This window comes from Melospiza melodia, chromosome Z (assembly GCF_035770615.1).
Source record: "Melospiza melodia melodia isolate bMelMel2 chromosome Z, bMelMel2.pri, whole genome shotgun sequence".
Taxonomy (NCBI): Eukaryota; Metazoa; Chordata; class Aves; order Passeriformes; family Passerellidae; genus Melospiza; species Melospiza melodia.
Genome location: NC_086226.1, coordinates 64,074,805 through 64,089,976, shown reverse-complemented (window position 1 = coordinate 64,089,976; position 15,172 = coordinate 64,074,805). Strand labels below are relative to the sequence as shown.

The 15,172-nt window shown below is 38.6% G+C and overlaps 1 protein-coding gene across 2 annotated transcripts in view; it reads right to left on the bottom strand.

The window, feature by feature from the left end:
- The window catches only part of LNPEP (leucyl and cystinyl aminopeptidase), a 49,850-nt gene extending 38,496 nt beyond the window's left edge, over positions 1-11,354 (bottom strand). Inside the window, exon 1 of one of the 2 annotated variants that reach the window (XM_063181491.1) lies at positions 11,180-11,354. In XM_063181491.1, coding sequence (XP_063037561.1) covers positions 11,180-11,198 — 19 coding nt within the window. In that variant the 5' untranslated portion in view covers positions 11,199-11,354. The remainder of the gene's footprint in view (positions 1-11,179) is intronic. The other variant, XM_063181492.1, reaches the window with a different exon arrangement.
- Positions 11,355-15,172: the final 3,818 nt, after the last annotated feature.

The window sequence follows — 15,172 nt, the reverse complement described above, 5'->3', positions numbered from 1 at the left end:
TGATGGAGTCATCATCCTTGGAGGTACATAAGGACACATGGATGCGCCGCTAAGGAACAGAGTTTAGTGGTAGACTTGCCAGTCTGCCACTTAGTGGTTGTAATCCATGATCCTAAAGGTCTTTTCCAAAATAAATGATTCTATGATTTGATAAACAATTGCTTACCATGGGGACTTCTAATATTAGGTATAAAATCTATAAATCTAATCTAATTAAGTAAATTGTACAATTTGTAGACCATCTCAATTTATTTGCTGATGCCATACCGTATTCCTAGCTGTTGAAACTGACAAAGCATCCCTCTGAGCATTACTGGGGCTATTCCCCCACCCAGCTCGCCACTCCCTGTAACAGAAGGTACATCAACCCCTCAGCACATCCCACTATCCTTTCCCAGATACCAGTGTTGAGGATAATGCAGACAGTGTTTTGTTTTTCATCCTCCTCTTTTCTCTTTTTATCCTTTCATAACAACAGTTTTGGACATCCAGCTGCTGCTACCCAGAAGATTAAATAATTAAAAATGTGAGCAAGTTCTTCCTACTTCTCCTCTGAGCACTACATTCACTGACTCACTGTAGGACTGTATGCCTATTTCCAGGAGCAGGTAACACAGGAATTAGTGTAGTTCCTTATTCTGAAAGCTTGCAACAGTCACCAACTCTTAACTACCCCCTTCCTTACCTTGGCTTTCTCCCTGCTCTGTCACTGTATATGTCTTGTCTGGTCATAGCTTGAAAAGAAATGCCTCAAAACTTTGGAAGAAGCAATTAGAAAAAAGAAAACTTTGAAGTGGAAAAAATACTTAACTAATAAATATTAATTTTTAAAATTGCTTTTCTGTTCTTCTAAAATATCACCCCACAGAAGTTATATCAGTTTTGCTGAACTTTTGTCACAGACAATTGTTTTACAGCATAGTCAGTAAATAATCCCTGTTGCCACCTGCCTACTCTTTGGGACAAAGAAATTCAAAGGAAACCTATTCAAAATGCTAACTAAAACCTCAAGCTTTCATGGGTCAGGGCAAGCAGTGGTGTTTGTAGTCCTATCCTCCCTCCCACAGAAGAAAGGACGAGTGAGGAGGAACATCAAGCAAACAGTTATATTTATTCAGAGTCTTCATGAAAACAAATTACTCATGGCATTTCTGGACCCTGAACTCAACATAATAACTCTGAAGACTGGCTACATGGATCTTACAGGAGACAAGTGCAACTCCTTAAATTCAAAACATGCTCAAATTTGAGTTCACACATTTACAGGCAAAAAAAAAAAATCCTGAAGATTTACTTATGAAATCTAATTTTTGAAAGATAATGTACTTTGTTAGTGAACAATGTGTAAGTAAAACATATGAATAAAACAAGTAAAAATCTTCATATTTTAAAAACTTTCAGCAAATTTGTGTCTAGAAGCAGGGATTAACGTCACTGTATTAACACTTAAATACTGCATTACACTATTTCATCTTGTGGGTAAGTGTCAACAGATACATCAAATCAGACATTAAAAATTACTGAATTGTAATAAGCAGTGACTTTTGACAAGGCTGCCTTTTAATTTTATAATATTTTCAGCATGCTTCAAGAACTTGTTTGTTTATTATTATTCCTTGTCATATCAATTTAGCCCTTCCTTCTCTAATGCGAATTACTTCCTTCACTGTTATGCCCTGGGCTGTCTCCAACTCATCCATTAAAAATTCTGTGTTTGGAGGGAATCAAGAAAAGCTTATCTTATCTCTTCCAATAAGCTTGCTCAGCAAACAAAGCCCATGTCCACAAACACATTACTTATGTTAAGATTCTTACTAAAGATTTCCTTCTTCTCTACCATGTCTCCCTAATCATTCCATACATTGTAAGTTCCCCCTGAGCAAGAAAATAATTCAATTCTACACAGAAAAATTATTTGCTCTTACTGAAGCAGGACAGTACACAATTACTGTACAGCCATTCATGTAATTTCAAACCTGCATCTGTCTGCAGTAAGAAAACAGTTATACCCTTTACGCAGCTAACAAAGACAAAGAAAGCCACTGGAATGTCACAGAAATCACAAGTTCTACTGGAAAGCGCTCTGCCTTCATTTCACTGTGGTTTCACCTACAACTTTGGAGATGGCGCTTCTTTTTGCTTGCATGTACACAGCTTTTGCTTTCCTCATCTTCACCTCCCGACTTTTCCCTTTTTTTGCCCTTGGGATTCTTTCCCCCACCCAGCTGCAAGGAATTAAGCATTTGGCTACATGGGGATTAGCTGCCTATCACGGTTTACCTACAACAAGAAGATTTAAACAGAATTTTTACTTACTGGTATAGTCAATGTAAAGGGTTAATATACAGCCACTCAGAGGAAAACATAAGTCTTTGCATTTAGGAACAAAAACTTTCATGCCACAGTTATTTTAAATGTGTTAAACCTTACTTTAAGAACCTTTACAGGAGAACAATATTTCTGGGGAAAAAGAAAGGCTAGGCTGCTACAAAATAGATGTCACCATTTTTCTCTCGCAAATTACTGAATTCAAACAGAAAAAGGAAATAATCCAATGGGAAAAAAACCCCAAACAAATGAAGAAGTATTAGGCAATATGAAGCACTGCTACGAGAATCTGAATCATCCATGGGATTTGCCTCCTTTTTAGAGACAGAACTGAAGGTACAGGTAAGCTAAGAGCAAGTTGTTAATTCCCACTATGCAGCAAGATTATATATGCGTTGCATATTTTTAATAGACCAAAACTGGACACATATACATTTATATATACACTTTCATATGCTGAATGCAACTAAAAAAAATTAAAGAAGAAATTTTTAAAAAGGCACACAGACTCCAGTAAAACAAAAGAGGGTCTGTTGTTTTTTGTAGTATCAACATCTACATGCAAACAGATATGATGACTCCATATGATTTTAATAAATACTGTTATACTCTTTAATAAATACTCTTAAAAGACAGACCGTACCTAACATCTGCTCACAACTTGAACGACATATGCCACTCTGTAAGGGCTGATTTCAAGATACAAATAACTGGTAGAGGTTTAGAAGACTCTGTATAGTTAAGTATATATCATGACTTCTAATGGACAGACAAAAGGTCTTCAAAACAGATGCTGGTTTTGGGAGAAAAAAAAACCTTCTTTCTCAAAAAAACCTCCTAACTTGAAAGTGAATAGATTTTCCTGTATTGCAAAGGGGGAGAAATTTTGCTTTCCACTCCAAACTAACATAAGGGAACTCAAGCTCCAAGCCTTACGAGGTCACTTGCCCCTTCAAGCTATACTCCAGGGTCTACTTCTGCTTTTTACTTGTTTATGTGGGTTTTAAAAATCAATGTGAGATAAATAGTGCAGTGACAAGCTTCTGCACATAGACTGGAACAAAACCCTGCCAATTAACTGTATAACAGAAATTAAAACAATGTGTGATTATGCATTTTAAGACTCTCTCTTATCTGAAGTTGCCATAACAAATATGAGCGAGGAGTGTAATTTCAAGGAAGTCAGTGTTTATTAGTCTTGGGTGCTTCTAAAAGGTTCTCTTCCTGATTTTTAAGCAAAGTACCATTGCATTTGCTTTGTCAGGACCTCAGATTGAAGAACTACATGGACCAATTACATTTCACCATCTACCAGTTAGATTTAAATGTAAATAGCCAGGATACTATGGAGCCTTCTATGTTATCAACAAAAAGAAAATATCATAGAAGGGGAAAAAGTGAATAGATCATTTAGTGAATACTCCACCTAAACAACTGGTAAAAATTTGTAACTTATTTTTATCATAATTATTTATCAGACATGAAATTAATGGACAGGTGTTGTCCATTAGCAATGAGGAGCTATGAGGAAATAAGAAGAGAACTTAAGGCTAACCAAACCAAGGTAAGTCTGGATTTTGATATCCAAGAGATGCAATATCACGTCAGTTCACATTAACATAGATTTTCAAGTTTAAATCTGGTGCCAGTTAGGTTTCCTATGAGAAAATGCAGGGGAAATGGAGGGAAGGAAAGAGGACATAGTTTTAAATTACATTTTCGTCTTTGGATATTTCTGAGAAGGAAAACCTTCCACAAGGTTGAGGCAGTGTTCAATCCTCAGCCACTTGTTGAACAAAAAATGGGATAGGAAAGAAGTTTCTGGCTTTAATTACAGAATATGGTTGCTTTAGTTTCCTGCTTCCAGTCTTACCAAAGGTGTATTTTGCAATTAAAATCACATAAAACGTTTAACCACAGGGGCCTAATGAAAAGGTCCTGAATCTTAAGAGACACACAGGAAGTTGTGTCTCAGATTTCTTGAGCTACTCAACTCCTATATTCAGAACTGCTGACAATCCTCTTCACAACACCTGTCCATTAATTTCCCGTCTGATAAATACCTCGTTCATCACTGCTGAGAATACAAAACATCTCTCTGCTGGTACCAGTTGTTTTGAAGTAAAAAAAATTTTGAGAGTTTTCAGGAACATCTAACAGTTAGGTATAGAACCAGACAGACTATATACAAACTGATGGTTGCCTAATCTTTTCATTCCCTTGTTTGCTTTTAGCAATAAATGAATAGAATCATATTCTCTTGTCTTGAACACTCTCTACAGAGGCAACCTGATATGCCTTCTGGATTACTACTGTTACTTAATACCCACTAGACAGCTCCAACCATCCCAAACTATCAGCAGTCACAAGCCCACGTTACGTATTCACTGCTCCGTAACTGGTAGTCCGGTTCACAGAAAGCAAGATGCAATAATGGCTAGAGGTTATGGCCTAACACACTAAGTTTTGTATCAACTTAATGGAGCAAAAATACATCTATCTACATTTTTCTCAGTCTCATAATACAACAAGAGAAAGAGTATTGATAAGGAAAGAAGTAGCAGTGTGTCTGCCTGGTAGCTTAAGACATACTGAAATCTACATTGCTTCAAAAGCCTATCCAGGTATCATATATCAGCTTTGAAATTATCATCATAACAACCATCACCATGAGGGGTGTGGGAAGCTCAGATATCAGACACTTTTCAGGAGGTCCCTTGCCAACTAAATCATTCAATGATTCACAATTATGATTATTCCTTCATTCCAAAAGAGACACTAAAGCTTCATTAATATCTCCAGCAATGATAAAAAGTGCAGATTTGGACAGCAACTGACAGTTTATATATGTTGTATTGACGGCCACATTTTCTAAAAACCTGCTGTTTGTTGTTCTCTTATAACGGTTTACAGATCAGAATTATGAGGCCTCTAAAGCATATCAAAGCATTTTGATCTCCCACTAACAGAAGTCAGAACTTTTTCATTCATGAAAAATAGTAAAAGTGGTTCTACTAATGTGCTACCGGCTTATTGCTACTGAAGAAACTATATACAACAGAAAGGCTTAAATAAAAACCACCATTGGGCCCTAGAATAGTAGGTGAATTAGGCACATTCTTAGTTTTGAACACAATCAATTCTCCATAAAAGTCAATGGCACTATGGTAGAAGTATTGTTACACAAGAACTCCAGTTAACAGGAAATATTCCTTCAATGTCAGAGCGATTACAACCAAAGGAAAGCTCTCTGCACACAGTTATGCTTAGTAAAGCACGCTGAAACACTCCTTTAAACACCTTGGTGGTAGTTTTGACTGGAATAAAAAACAAATCCCAAAATCAAAACTCACCTTATTTCCACAAGAACAAAACAACTGACTGAAAACATCTTGTGTTTCAGTGAAATCAGGATTCCACTTTTTCACTCTCCACCTGATGTGGTAAAGAAGACCTCTGCTTCAACAGACTACTGCATGCCCTAAATAATCCAGAAGAGCTGGCTCTAAGGTCTTCCTTGAACATCTATTTTGAGACAACACTCATGAAGCAATAAATGATCAGCTGTGCCCTAGGGACACGAACTGCACAGAACCCAGCACACCATATTACCCTGAAGTTCCTGTCTGTTTGATCAACCAGATGAGTTTTCCAGACATGTTCCCTCCCTTCCTTACTCCAAATTTCCTTCAGGAGTATCCATCTTTCTGTGTGCAAGAAGGCACACAGTTTTTTGTGATTATTACATTTTAAGGTTAATATACTTCCACTATGTAAAGCAGTATCATAAACAGTCAAAACACAACTTCAAAAGGTACATATGTACTCTTTAAAATACTTTGAGGCAATTAAAACCCACATCACACAAGATCTTGGTTTATTTTAAAAGTTAATATGATCTTATTTTAAGGTACTGTTGGACAGAAGTCTAAGCAGCAGCTACCATGCATATATTTCTCTGATAGACAAAGGAATAATACTGCTCCCAAACATAAAGAAATCTCAGTGTTTTTGCTCTTCTACACAATCTTTGCTTTTGTACTCAATGAAAAAAAAACACCATTGTGCATGAGAACTGGAAATTCACTGGACTTTCTTAAATAACTGAGTAAAAGATGAAAAACTTGAACTCTCTGAATTCATCACTACTTTAATCAGAGGATACATTAAATAAAGATAAATTCAGCTTCTTTATACATAATTGTTACACCAATGCCCATCTAATATGAAAATAGTATTCTACTAGTGAAACAAACAGAGGTGGTTTTATCCTTGCTTTTATTTGTTTGTACTATTTTTATGGCAGTTGTTACAGAGCTTTATGCAGCATTCACGTAGCCCCAGCAATGTGGAACATGGTTGCTCAACTTTACATCATCTTCCCAAAAAAGATGGCAAGATAGTCCTGGAATACTTTTACAGGTAGATACTGAGGTCAGCATAAGCTTTCATTGTTTTTTACTTATGAAGTAAACACACAGATACTCCATGGTTTCATTCTGCAAGTGGAAGACCAACTGCTTAATGGAAAAATACTAACAAATGGACAATAATGAGCACCTATACTCTCATCTTCAGACATTCTTTAACTCACTGAATTCCCCTTCCGAACATCCACTGTTTGGCAGGGGCTCACAGAGAATCAGCAAAAGCAAACACATATCAAATACATTGAAAAAATGGGTTTCTGCTCAGCTGACACAGGAACACAAGCACAGATACTACAACATGGCTTTGTGGAAAACTACAACCCAGCACGATGCACTTAGACAATGTAAAACTCACACTCAGGAACAGATTAAATCAGAATTTTTTCCAGTAGTAATTGATGGGCTAGGCAAACCACAGGGCAGAAAAGAAAACATTAAGAACAGACCTCTTTGATGTTTTCTATCTACCATTGTACAAAAAAAAAATTAAATTACCCAATCTGCTGTTTAGGACTGAGTAACAGTTTAAGACAAACAGGAATCCTTCTGCCCCATGACACAACACTGTAAAACACTGGCAGTCAAGGCTATGCCTGCTGTCTCCGACAGAATTAAAGCTTTGCACACACAACACGCTCCTGCAACCTCCAGTACAATTCCGTACTGAAATTAATACAAAGAACAAAATTATTTTAGAATTAACAGAACTATCTGAAGTAACAAGACTTTGCAAGTAACATTTTCATTTTGTAAAGAACGTTACCCAATTTGTTTTATTTCTACTTTCCAAAAACCCCCCCACTTCTTCCCATGAGAGTCTTTTTATTTTGCTCATCAATCTAGTCCTGTAATTAATATCAAAGATTGCATCTGTTGTGTATGAAAAGGCTAAAAATAATTCAGGAATGTCAGTGAAAGTGAGTGCTATTTGCACTTCAGATCCTCACAAGTTATCCCATCTGCAGCTGCAAGTTCACGCATGTCACCTGTCTTAAATGAGAAACTCTGTAATAGCTCACTTCTCTCTTCTCCATACTAAGTAGAGAAGTGACATATTTAATGTAATAAACAGGAAATTATGAAATGACCTTTCAGAAACACATACAATCTAAAAAATAAGCAAAAGACTTGCAAAATAATTTGTACTGATGTCCAAGATACAGATGTCCAAAATTACATTACATATTTCCTTTAATCTGTATTTCACTTCTTTCACTTGCTTTTTTGTTTCTTTACATTTTAGTGAAACTGTTTAAGTAACAAATGACTAGTCAAAATAAAAAAAATTCTGCTCATTGATTCAAAGCAGAATTCAAAGGAATGGGAGACCATACATCTTAGGTGGAAAAATTCTGTGCAACAAATAAGCAAAACTTCTATGAGCTTTTAATTAAAGTTTGATTATTTGTTCTGGGGGAAAAATCTCAAATTAAGAGCAGTCATGCAAATAGAGGAACCCATCTCAAAAAAAATCCTACCAGTAACCATTTCTGGAACATTTACTACTTTACAGCATTCATAACTTTCAAGAAGAAGTGCAGATGGGACATCAGGAAAATGTCATTCCATTCACTGAGAGGGTGGTGGGTCACTGGAACAGGTTGCAGCATAAAGCCTACCAGAGTCTAGGTGCCACTCTTAGTTACATGGTTTAGTTTTAGGTAGTCCTGAGAGGATCAGGGAGTTGGACTTAATGATCCTTATAGCCCCCTTCCAACCTGAGATATTCTATGATTAACTCAGTTATTTCAGGAGCTAAAAATAAATATGCAATTAACTGCTCTTCTAGAGCTACAGACCTCATACATCATCTCCACCCAAAGTCCTAAGCAGGGAGGAAGACACAGCCTAGATCTCTTCAGAGAGGTCCCAAACTAAGTTTATAGTGCAGGGAAGAGGGAAGAAGTAAAAAAAAAAAAAAAAAAAAAAATCCCAAGTTTATTTACTTTATCTGAGCATTTCCACAGGAGAAGCCATTCAAACAGTAAAGAGTTCAGCACACCCACTAGGATTTCAAGGAAAGGATAAGGGTTTCTTTGAACTTTGAAATGCATTATGACTGTGTTTTTTCTTTTATTTAAGAAAAAGAATTCCAACCAAATACTGAACTAGAAAAGCAGGAATTTATATCCACTTTAGTACATTTGCTGCCTTAAAGTCTATTTTAAGACACATACTCACTCAGACACAGCTCTACTCCTACAAATAAAAACAAGAAATTGTCTCATTGCTAGTCTGACCAATGGGTATCAGAGTGCTGAATCCAACTAAAATGCTTTTGCAAAATCTTAAGATCCAGCCTGGTCCCTCTTCCCCACGTTTTACAAGGGTTAAAAACCCCAAAGAACTGAGAGATCTACAAGTATAATATTGTAAGCCTCCTGCGATAGGCGGGCTTTCTTCTCAATTTAAACAGCGCTTTGCACAGGAAGTCAACACGACTCACAAATAGAACTCATAAGTATTGTGTAAGACAAAACAAAAATCCAGTTTATTTGGAAAATTTGATGCCTACAAAAGGTTCCAGACCACCAGGCATAAAAATAAAAATTCTATTCAAAAAGCCAATAATGTATGCACCCTCTTCACTTCAGATTTTTTGCTGCTGCTATTGAGCACCAAATATGCCCCAAGATCATCAGAAATAAGGTGCAACATTTTTGCTCTAATATTTGCATATTCTCTGCAGCATCCATTCCAGCACAGCCAGCCCTCAGGAAGAAACTTATTGACCAACTTCAGCTCCAAATTTTCTTCCAGTTTTACCATGATCTTTAGTGTTTTCATTTCAGGGAACAAAATTAGGAAGCTCAGTGCATGAATATTGCTTCTCAGCACCTTAAGCTACATGCTAAAGCCCACAGGTGCATTTCTCCCAGCTGCATGGAGCAGAATTTTTAAAACTTTTTATTGCACAGTGCAGCAATAGCATTATGCCAAACAGACATTTAAAACAACATTTCATCTCTTTGAAAAGGAATGGCCTTAGCAAGATGACTTCAAAATTAAATTCTCCCCCAAACTGCACTACTCTTAACGACAAGATCTTTTTATGATGCATACAAGAATGCACAAAACAGCGCTGTGACTGAAACAGGCTGTAGCTGAAAGACCTTACACTAAGGCCTGGATTAACTAGAGAACCGAAACATCAACTGCTTGTAAAAACTGTAATTTTAGCATGACAATACAAAAAGGGGGAAAAAAAAGGGGGGGGGGTGTCGCTCTTGCGAGTTACAACACCAAAATATGCCCAGAGCTCATGACTTTCAGTTTCTTTCAGATTCTAAACGGCAGCATCCAATGGCAGGGGATATTTCATGTGTTTCAAAAAAAGGGAAATGCAAGGCAATGAAGATATATTTCTAGATTCACAACACGGTTTATAGAACCTTAGAATGGATTAGAAGGAACCTTAAAGATCATTTAGGGCCAACCTCTTTGCCATGAGACAGAAAATTTATTTTTTAGCACATGGGGTTTTTTTAAAATACGATGCAGCAAACTCTACCTGATACTTTACCGATGGCTATCCAACATGCTTGCCATTTAACAGACCAGATCCCACCTGTAACAAAAGTGCTGCGTTTTCAGCAGGAAGGCTGTTGTTTTACCCACTGTCTAATTCCATATTTGGCCATGGTTGTGAATCTAACCAAACATACTTCAGTTTCAGTTTGATCTGAGAGCTTCATTTCCTCCTCTGCCCTGGACGGGTAGAATGTGTTACTATTAGTAGAGGCACAAGCAATACGGACTTTTCATGGCTTCATTTCAGGCACAAGCACAGGATGCACACACACTGGTGTATTACGATGCCAGCAAACGCTCCCGTATGCCTATCTCTGAGCATATGCAACCACGTCGGAATTTCAAGCACTTCTGTCACTGCATGGGCGCTGTGAAAGCTTTCTGGGTTTCAAGAACACCGTGAAATGCTATTTCGTACACCGCTTACACTTCTGTATTTTATTTCTCCTTCCGCTCGGGTTTGGGGGGGGGCGGGGGGGCGGTTGGAGGTACGTTCTGATGAGAATGCCCCGATCAGGAAAACGCCATGAACAGGGGGGCTGGCTCCTACTTCCCATCAGAATCATGATGGCTTTGGAACTCCAGACACCTATAAGGCGCCTTCGGTGGCGCCACACACGGCGAGTGTACACCTGGAGTTCAAGTGGCCCCGGCTGCCCAGTGTGAGACCCCGGCCGGGCAGTGAGAAGCGCAACAGCGCCGAAAACGCGAGGGAGCTCCTTTCCCCTCTGTCGCTCAAGACACCTATTCCTAATTAACATGAGACAATTTTCAAGCCGCAAACAATGAGGGCAGCAACACTACGAAGCCTCTAGTTTTCCTCTGGACGCGGCTCCTCCGGGAGGCCCCGCGGCCCCATCCCGGGCTCCGACGGCCGCCCAGGTACTCACCGCTGGGAAAGGGCTCCATCTTCCTCCCGGAGTCCGCTCTCAGCGGAGGCGCTGCCACGGCTCTTTACTCCTCCTCCTCCCGCCGCCGCATGCTCCTAGGACGGGCTCAGTCCGTACCGCCCCGCCGGGGCCGCAGCGGTGTCAGCCCGCGGCTCCCTCCCGGCTCGGCAGCCTTTTCAGGCGAGGCAGCGCCGGCCAACCACCGCCCGCCGCTGCCTCAGCGCTCGCTTCCTCCTCGCCCCTGGCTGGGCCCCGCGGCACCGCCTCCTGCCTGCATGGGCCCGCCTCACGCCGGGGATACCGGGCCGGGCTCCGGACCCCGAGGGACCCAGTGTCGGATCGCGGCGTCCCGTGGGCCCATCCGCAGAGTGGGTGACCCGGCCGCTGCCGCACCGGGCTCGCCGCGCAGGCCGTGGCGCTGCTGCGGAGCCGGCTTTGCCTGCGTGTCCCCGCCGTGCGCCTTCCGTCGCAATTTAACCTTACTTTTTATTTAAACAAATAATTCCCTTATCATCCGGTAGTGTTCTGCTGTGCAAGACACAAGAATCAAAAGGCACAAGCGATTGTGTGGAATGTGATCAAACGATGCTACAAAGAAAGACTGGATAGTGTTCCAGGAACCAAACACAAAAGATCAAAACAATTAATTATACAAAGTGGACCTGGTATTTGTGAAAGAGAACCAGCCATACACCGTGGATATCACCATGAAATATGGAAGTATTGAAACATTATTAGAAGTGGCTGCTGTGGGAAAAGTAAAGAAGTATAAACATCTTCAAGAACAAATTCTATAACTAAAAAATGCTACAAATATTGTATTTATGGGTTTTCTGTTTGGCTCATGTGGGAACGCTGAACTTTCGAAGGCCCTGGGTCTCTCTAGCTTGAGGACAGAGGACTGCCCATGCTTTGGTTTTCAGGGCACTTTTTACTTCTGTGGGCATTGTGTACATGTTTGCTGGTAAAGCATATAGCATTATATCATCTTAATCTATGCAATAGTTAATATCATACATAACATCTTGTACTACTGAGTTTATTGTAGTATGTATTAATGCCTATAATGAAGTATTGATAGGTGACAGTAATACCTGCTGCCAAGCCCTGTACCCTCAGAAGAGTAGGGTCATGAGAGACAAAAGCTTGTTATTATGGCTGAACAGCAACAAAGAGCCATGAGATTGAAGGCGAACACCATGAACCTAAAGACACTGTGATCCTCTTGGCATTAGGGAGAGATTGTATGTAGAGATGACAGAGGAATTATGGTGTGATATATCACATACCATCAATTTGGGAGAAAATTTTCCTGATGTTGATCAAAGTGGCCAGGCCATCTATACTTAACTTGGAAAAGGAACTTACATAAATTATTATATGCTCAATATCTAGCCTCCTTTTTGACTTGCTTGTGCCCTGCTCCCTTACAGCTACACTCCTGTTATCAATTGACTGGTCACGTTTTTTTTTTTAACACAGGATGATTTTTGGGAAAGGAGAAAATGGAAACTGATTACTCCCAAAGAACACAAATTTAATGTCCCATATTTATTTTAAAAATGAAAAGAAATTGAGGTTAGTTGTCCAGGGATCCACAAGAGCCCAGGCGTTTCATAAACCGAGAAGTGCCCTTTTTCACACATGATCATGTTTCACAGACTTAGTTATGGTGACAACCTTGTAGCACAATCTAGGTCAAAGTCATGTTTCACACTAAATCCTTGGAGTTTAACACCGGCTTTAATGTAAGCACAGAGCTAGGTGAGTTTTAATAACCATTTACATATTCTCTTAACATATCACAACAGCCCATCATAAAAAGAAAAAATAATTTAAAGAAAAACTTCTTTAAATTATTAAATCACCAAATTATTTCTTTCAATAGGATGACAGTCTCTAGATCTTTTTTTTCAAAGCACTAACCCTGTCTGGCGTATATTTAAATATATTGGAGAAACATTACCTATGTAGCTAACTTTGCTGGGTTTCTACGCAGTGTCATGCAGAGGCTGCAGAGAGGCCTGAATGGTGTTTTTTTGAGCACCTCATCACATGCTTTCACCATTCTTCATTTCTGCCAATCAAAAATCCTTAATTAGTATAATACATCTTTGGGAAGCTAAAAAGCTAAAATAAGATCAGGCTCTATTACATGTGTAGAGATTTCCATACCGAGATTTTCCTATTAACATCAAGTTTTAAGATAATACAATGGGAATTAGTCATACAGAATAAGTCAGGTATAGAGCTCATTTCACAGTAGCACTGTTTGTACTATAGTAGAAGAATAAGGGTTTCATTATAGTTTTGTATAACATCATTTAGAAAAAAAATTAATGGATTTGAAGGTCCATCTTTACTTGTGTTGGTAAAAAACTAGAATTTCTACAAAAATATTTTCTTAAAAGTGCCTAAAAGTTACAGGTCCTTTCCACTATAAAATATATACCGTTTTTAGTTATAGCTTGTGAGTGATTTGTAGAAGTGAATAACTTTAAATTGTTTCTTCTTCAGATTTTAAGTCAAATATTACCACAATTTCTCTCTCTTTTTTTTTTTTTAATATGCAGAATAAAACGTTTCTGTTATTGCTTAAAGCCCTAAATATATCCTTAGAGTATCTGCAATAACCTGTATTGTGCATTAGTTTGGTAGCTTCCATTCAACAATATCTTAAGTGAGACCTTTCCATGGGTTAAAATATGTTTGCCAGCAAACCTGCACCTTTTTTAACTTTGAAGACAAGCCATCTCTAAAGAATGCTTTAGATCTTCCGGCTTTTAGACACCTGGAAATATGACTCAGGCTGTCTTTTTGCAGTTTATTTTTCTTGTGAAAGGCACAGAGATTTCATGAACAGTACAAGTGTCAGTAGGCATGTAGGTTCTTTTGACCCAGTGGAAAGTCTTCAATTGTTTTCAACCAGATCTGCACATCAGAAGCAACTACACACAGTAAAGCTTTGTGGCTGAGAAGTTGCGTGGCCTCCGGGGGCTGTAAGGAGAGGAGGGTTCATCAGTCTTGCTAAAACATGTCAGAAGTAGCACAGACTTAGGCATAGAACTGGTGAATCATTTGTCTGACAACCTTAAAATGCGATGAAAAAATTGTCCCAACAAATACTTGTACCTAAAGCTTGAGCTGAGAGATAAAGAACAGGGAAGTTCTTTCTGTTCACTGACTGAAATGGTTAATCCTACTGATTAATTTGTTAACTTCTTTCTGAATGTGAGGTTTTGTATTTACAGCCAAAATTGTTTCTTTGGTGTGCACACCAAAGAACAAACCTGACACCATCATCCCCTGTCAGCAGGAACTACAGCCACTTGTAACCACTTTTTGCACAGAGTACTGTCCCAAGCAATCCATAGCACTGTGTTTGCTAAATAAATATCCTTATCTATGTGCCTATCTATTTCTACAGGTGTAACCAGTTAAATAATTAAAGTAAATAATTTTGTAAATGGCAGAACTAAATGAGGCATGGTTGTTTTCACATATCTCAACTCACTGCAGATTCTTGCTGGGAGAAGTAGCTGCTTCCACAGAAGTGTCGTTGCTATCTGCTTTGTGTTGTCTTACAACCTACCTTTCAGCAATACTTCCTAGATATACGCTCCTCTTCTTAATAGAATGTGTTTAAGTTCACACTGTTACCTTGCCTCTGCATCTGTAATGCTACATTACAGATAAAAATCCGCAAGCTATTGTAAGGAAGAGTCATAGCAGGGCTAGAACGCTGGAGCATTTTATTGTAGTATAGTCACTTCGCCATAAATGCTTTTCTTGCTTTGCTGATTTTGTTTAAGTCATAAAAATAAATAACCTACTGTAAGAACTTTGAGGTCCTAAAATTAAGCCAATGTATTTTTATCTTTCTCTTGGAATATTGTTAGCATGTTTATATCTCAGTTCTAAAGACCTACATCTAGTGTTTCATTTCTTTAAAAAAGCATGTACTAGCTAGAAACTATCATGTAGTGTAAACAT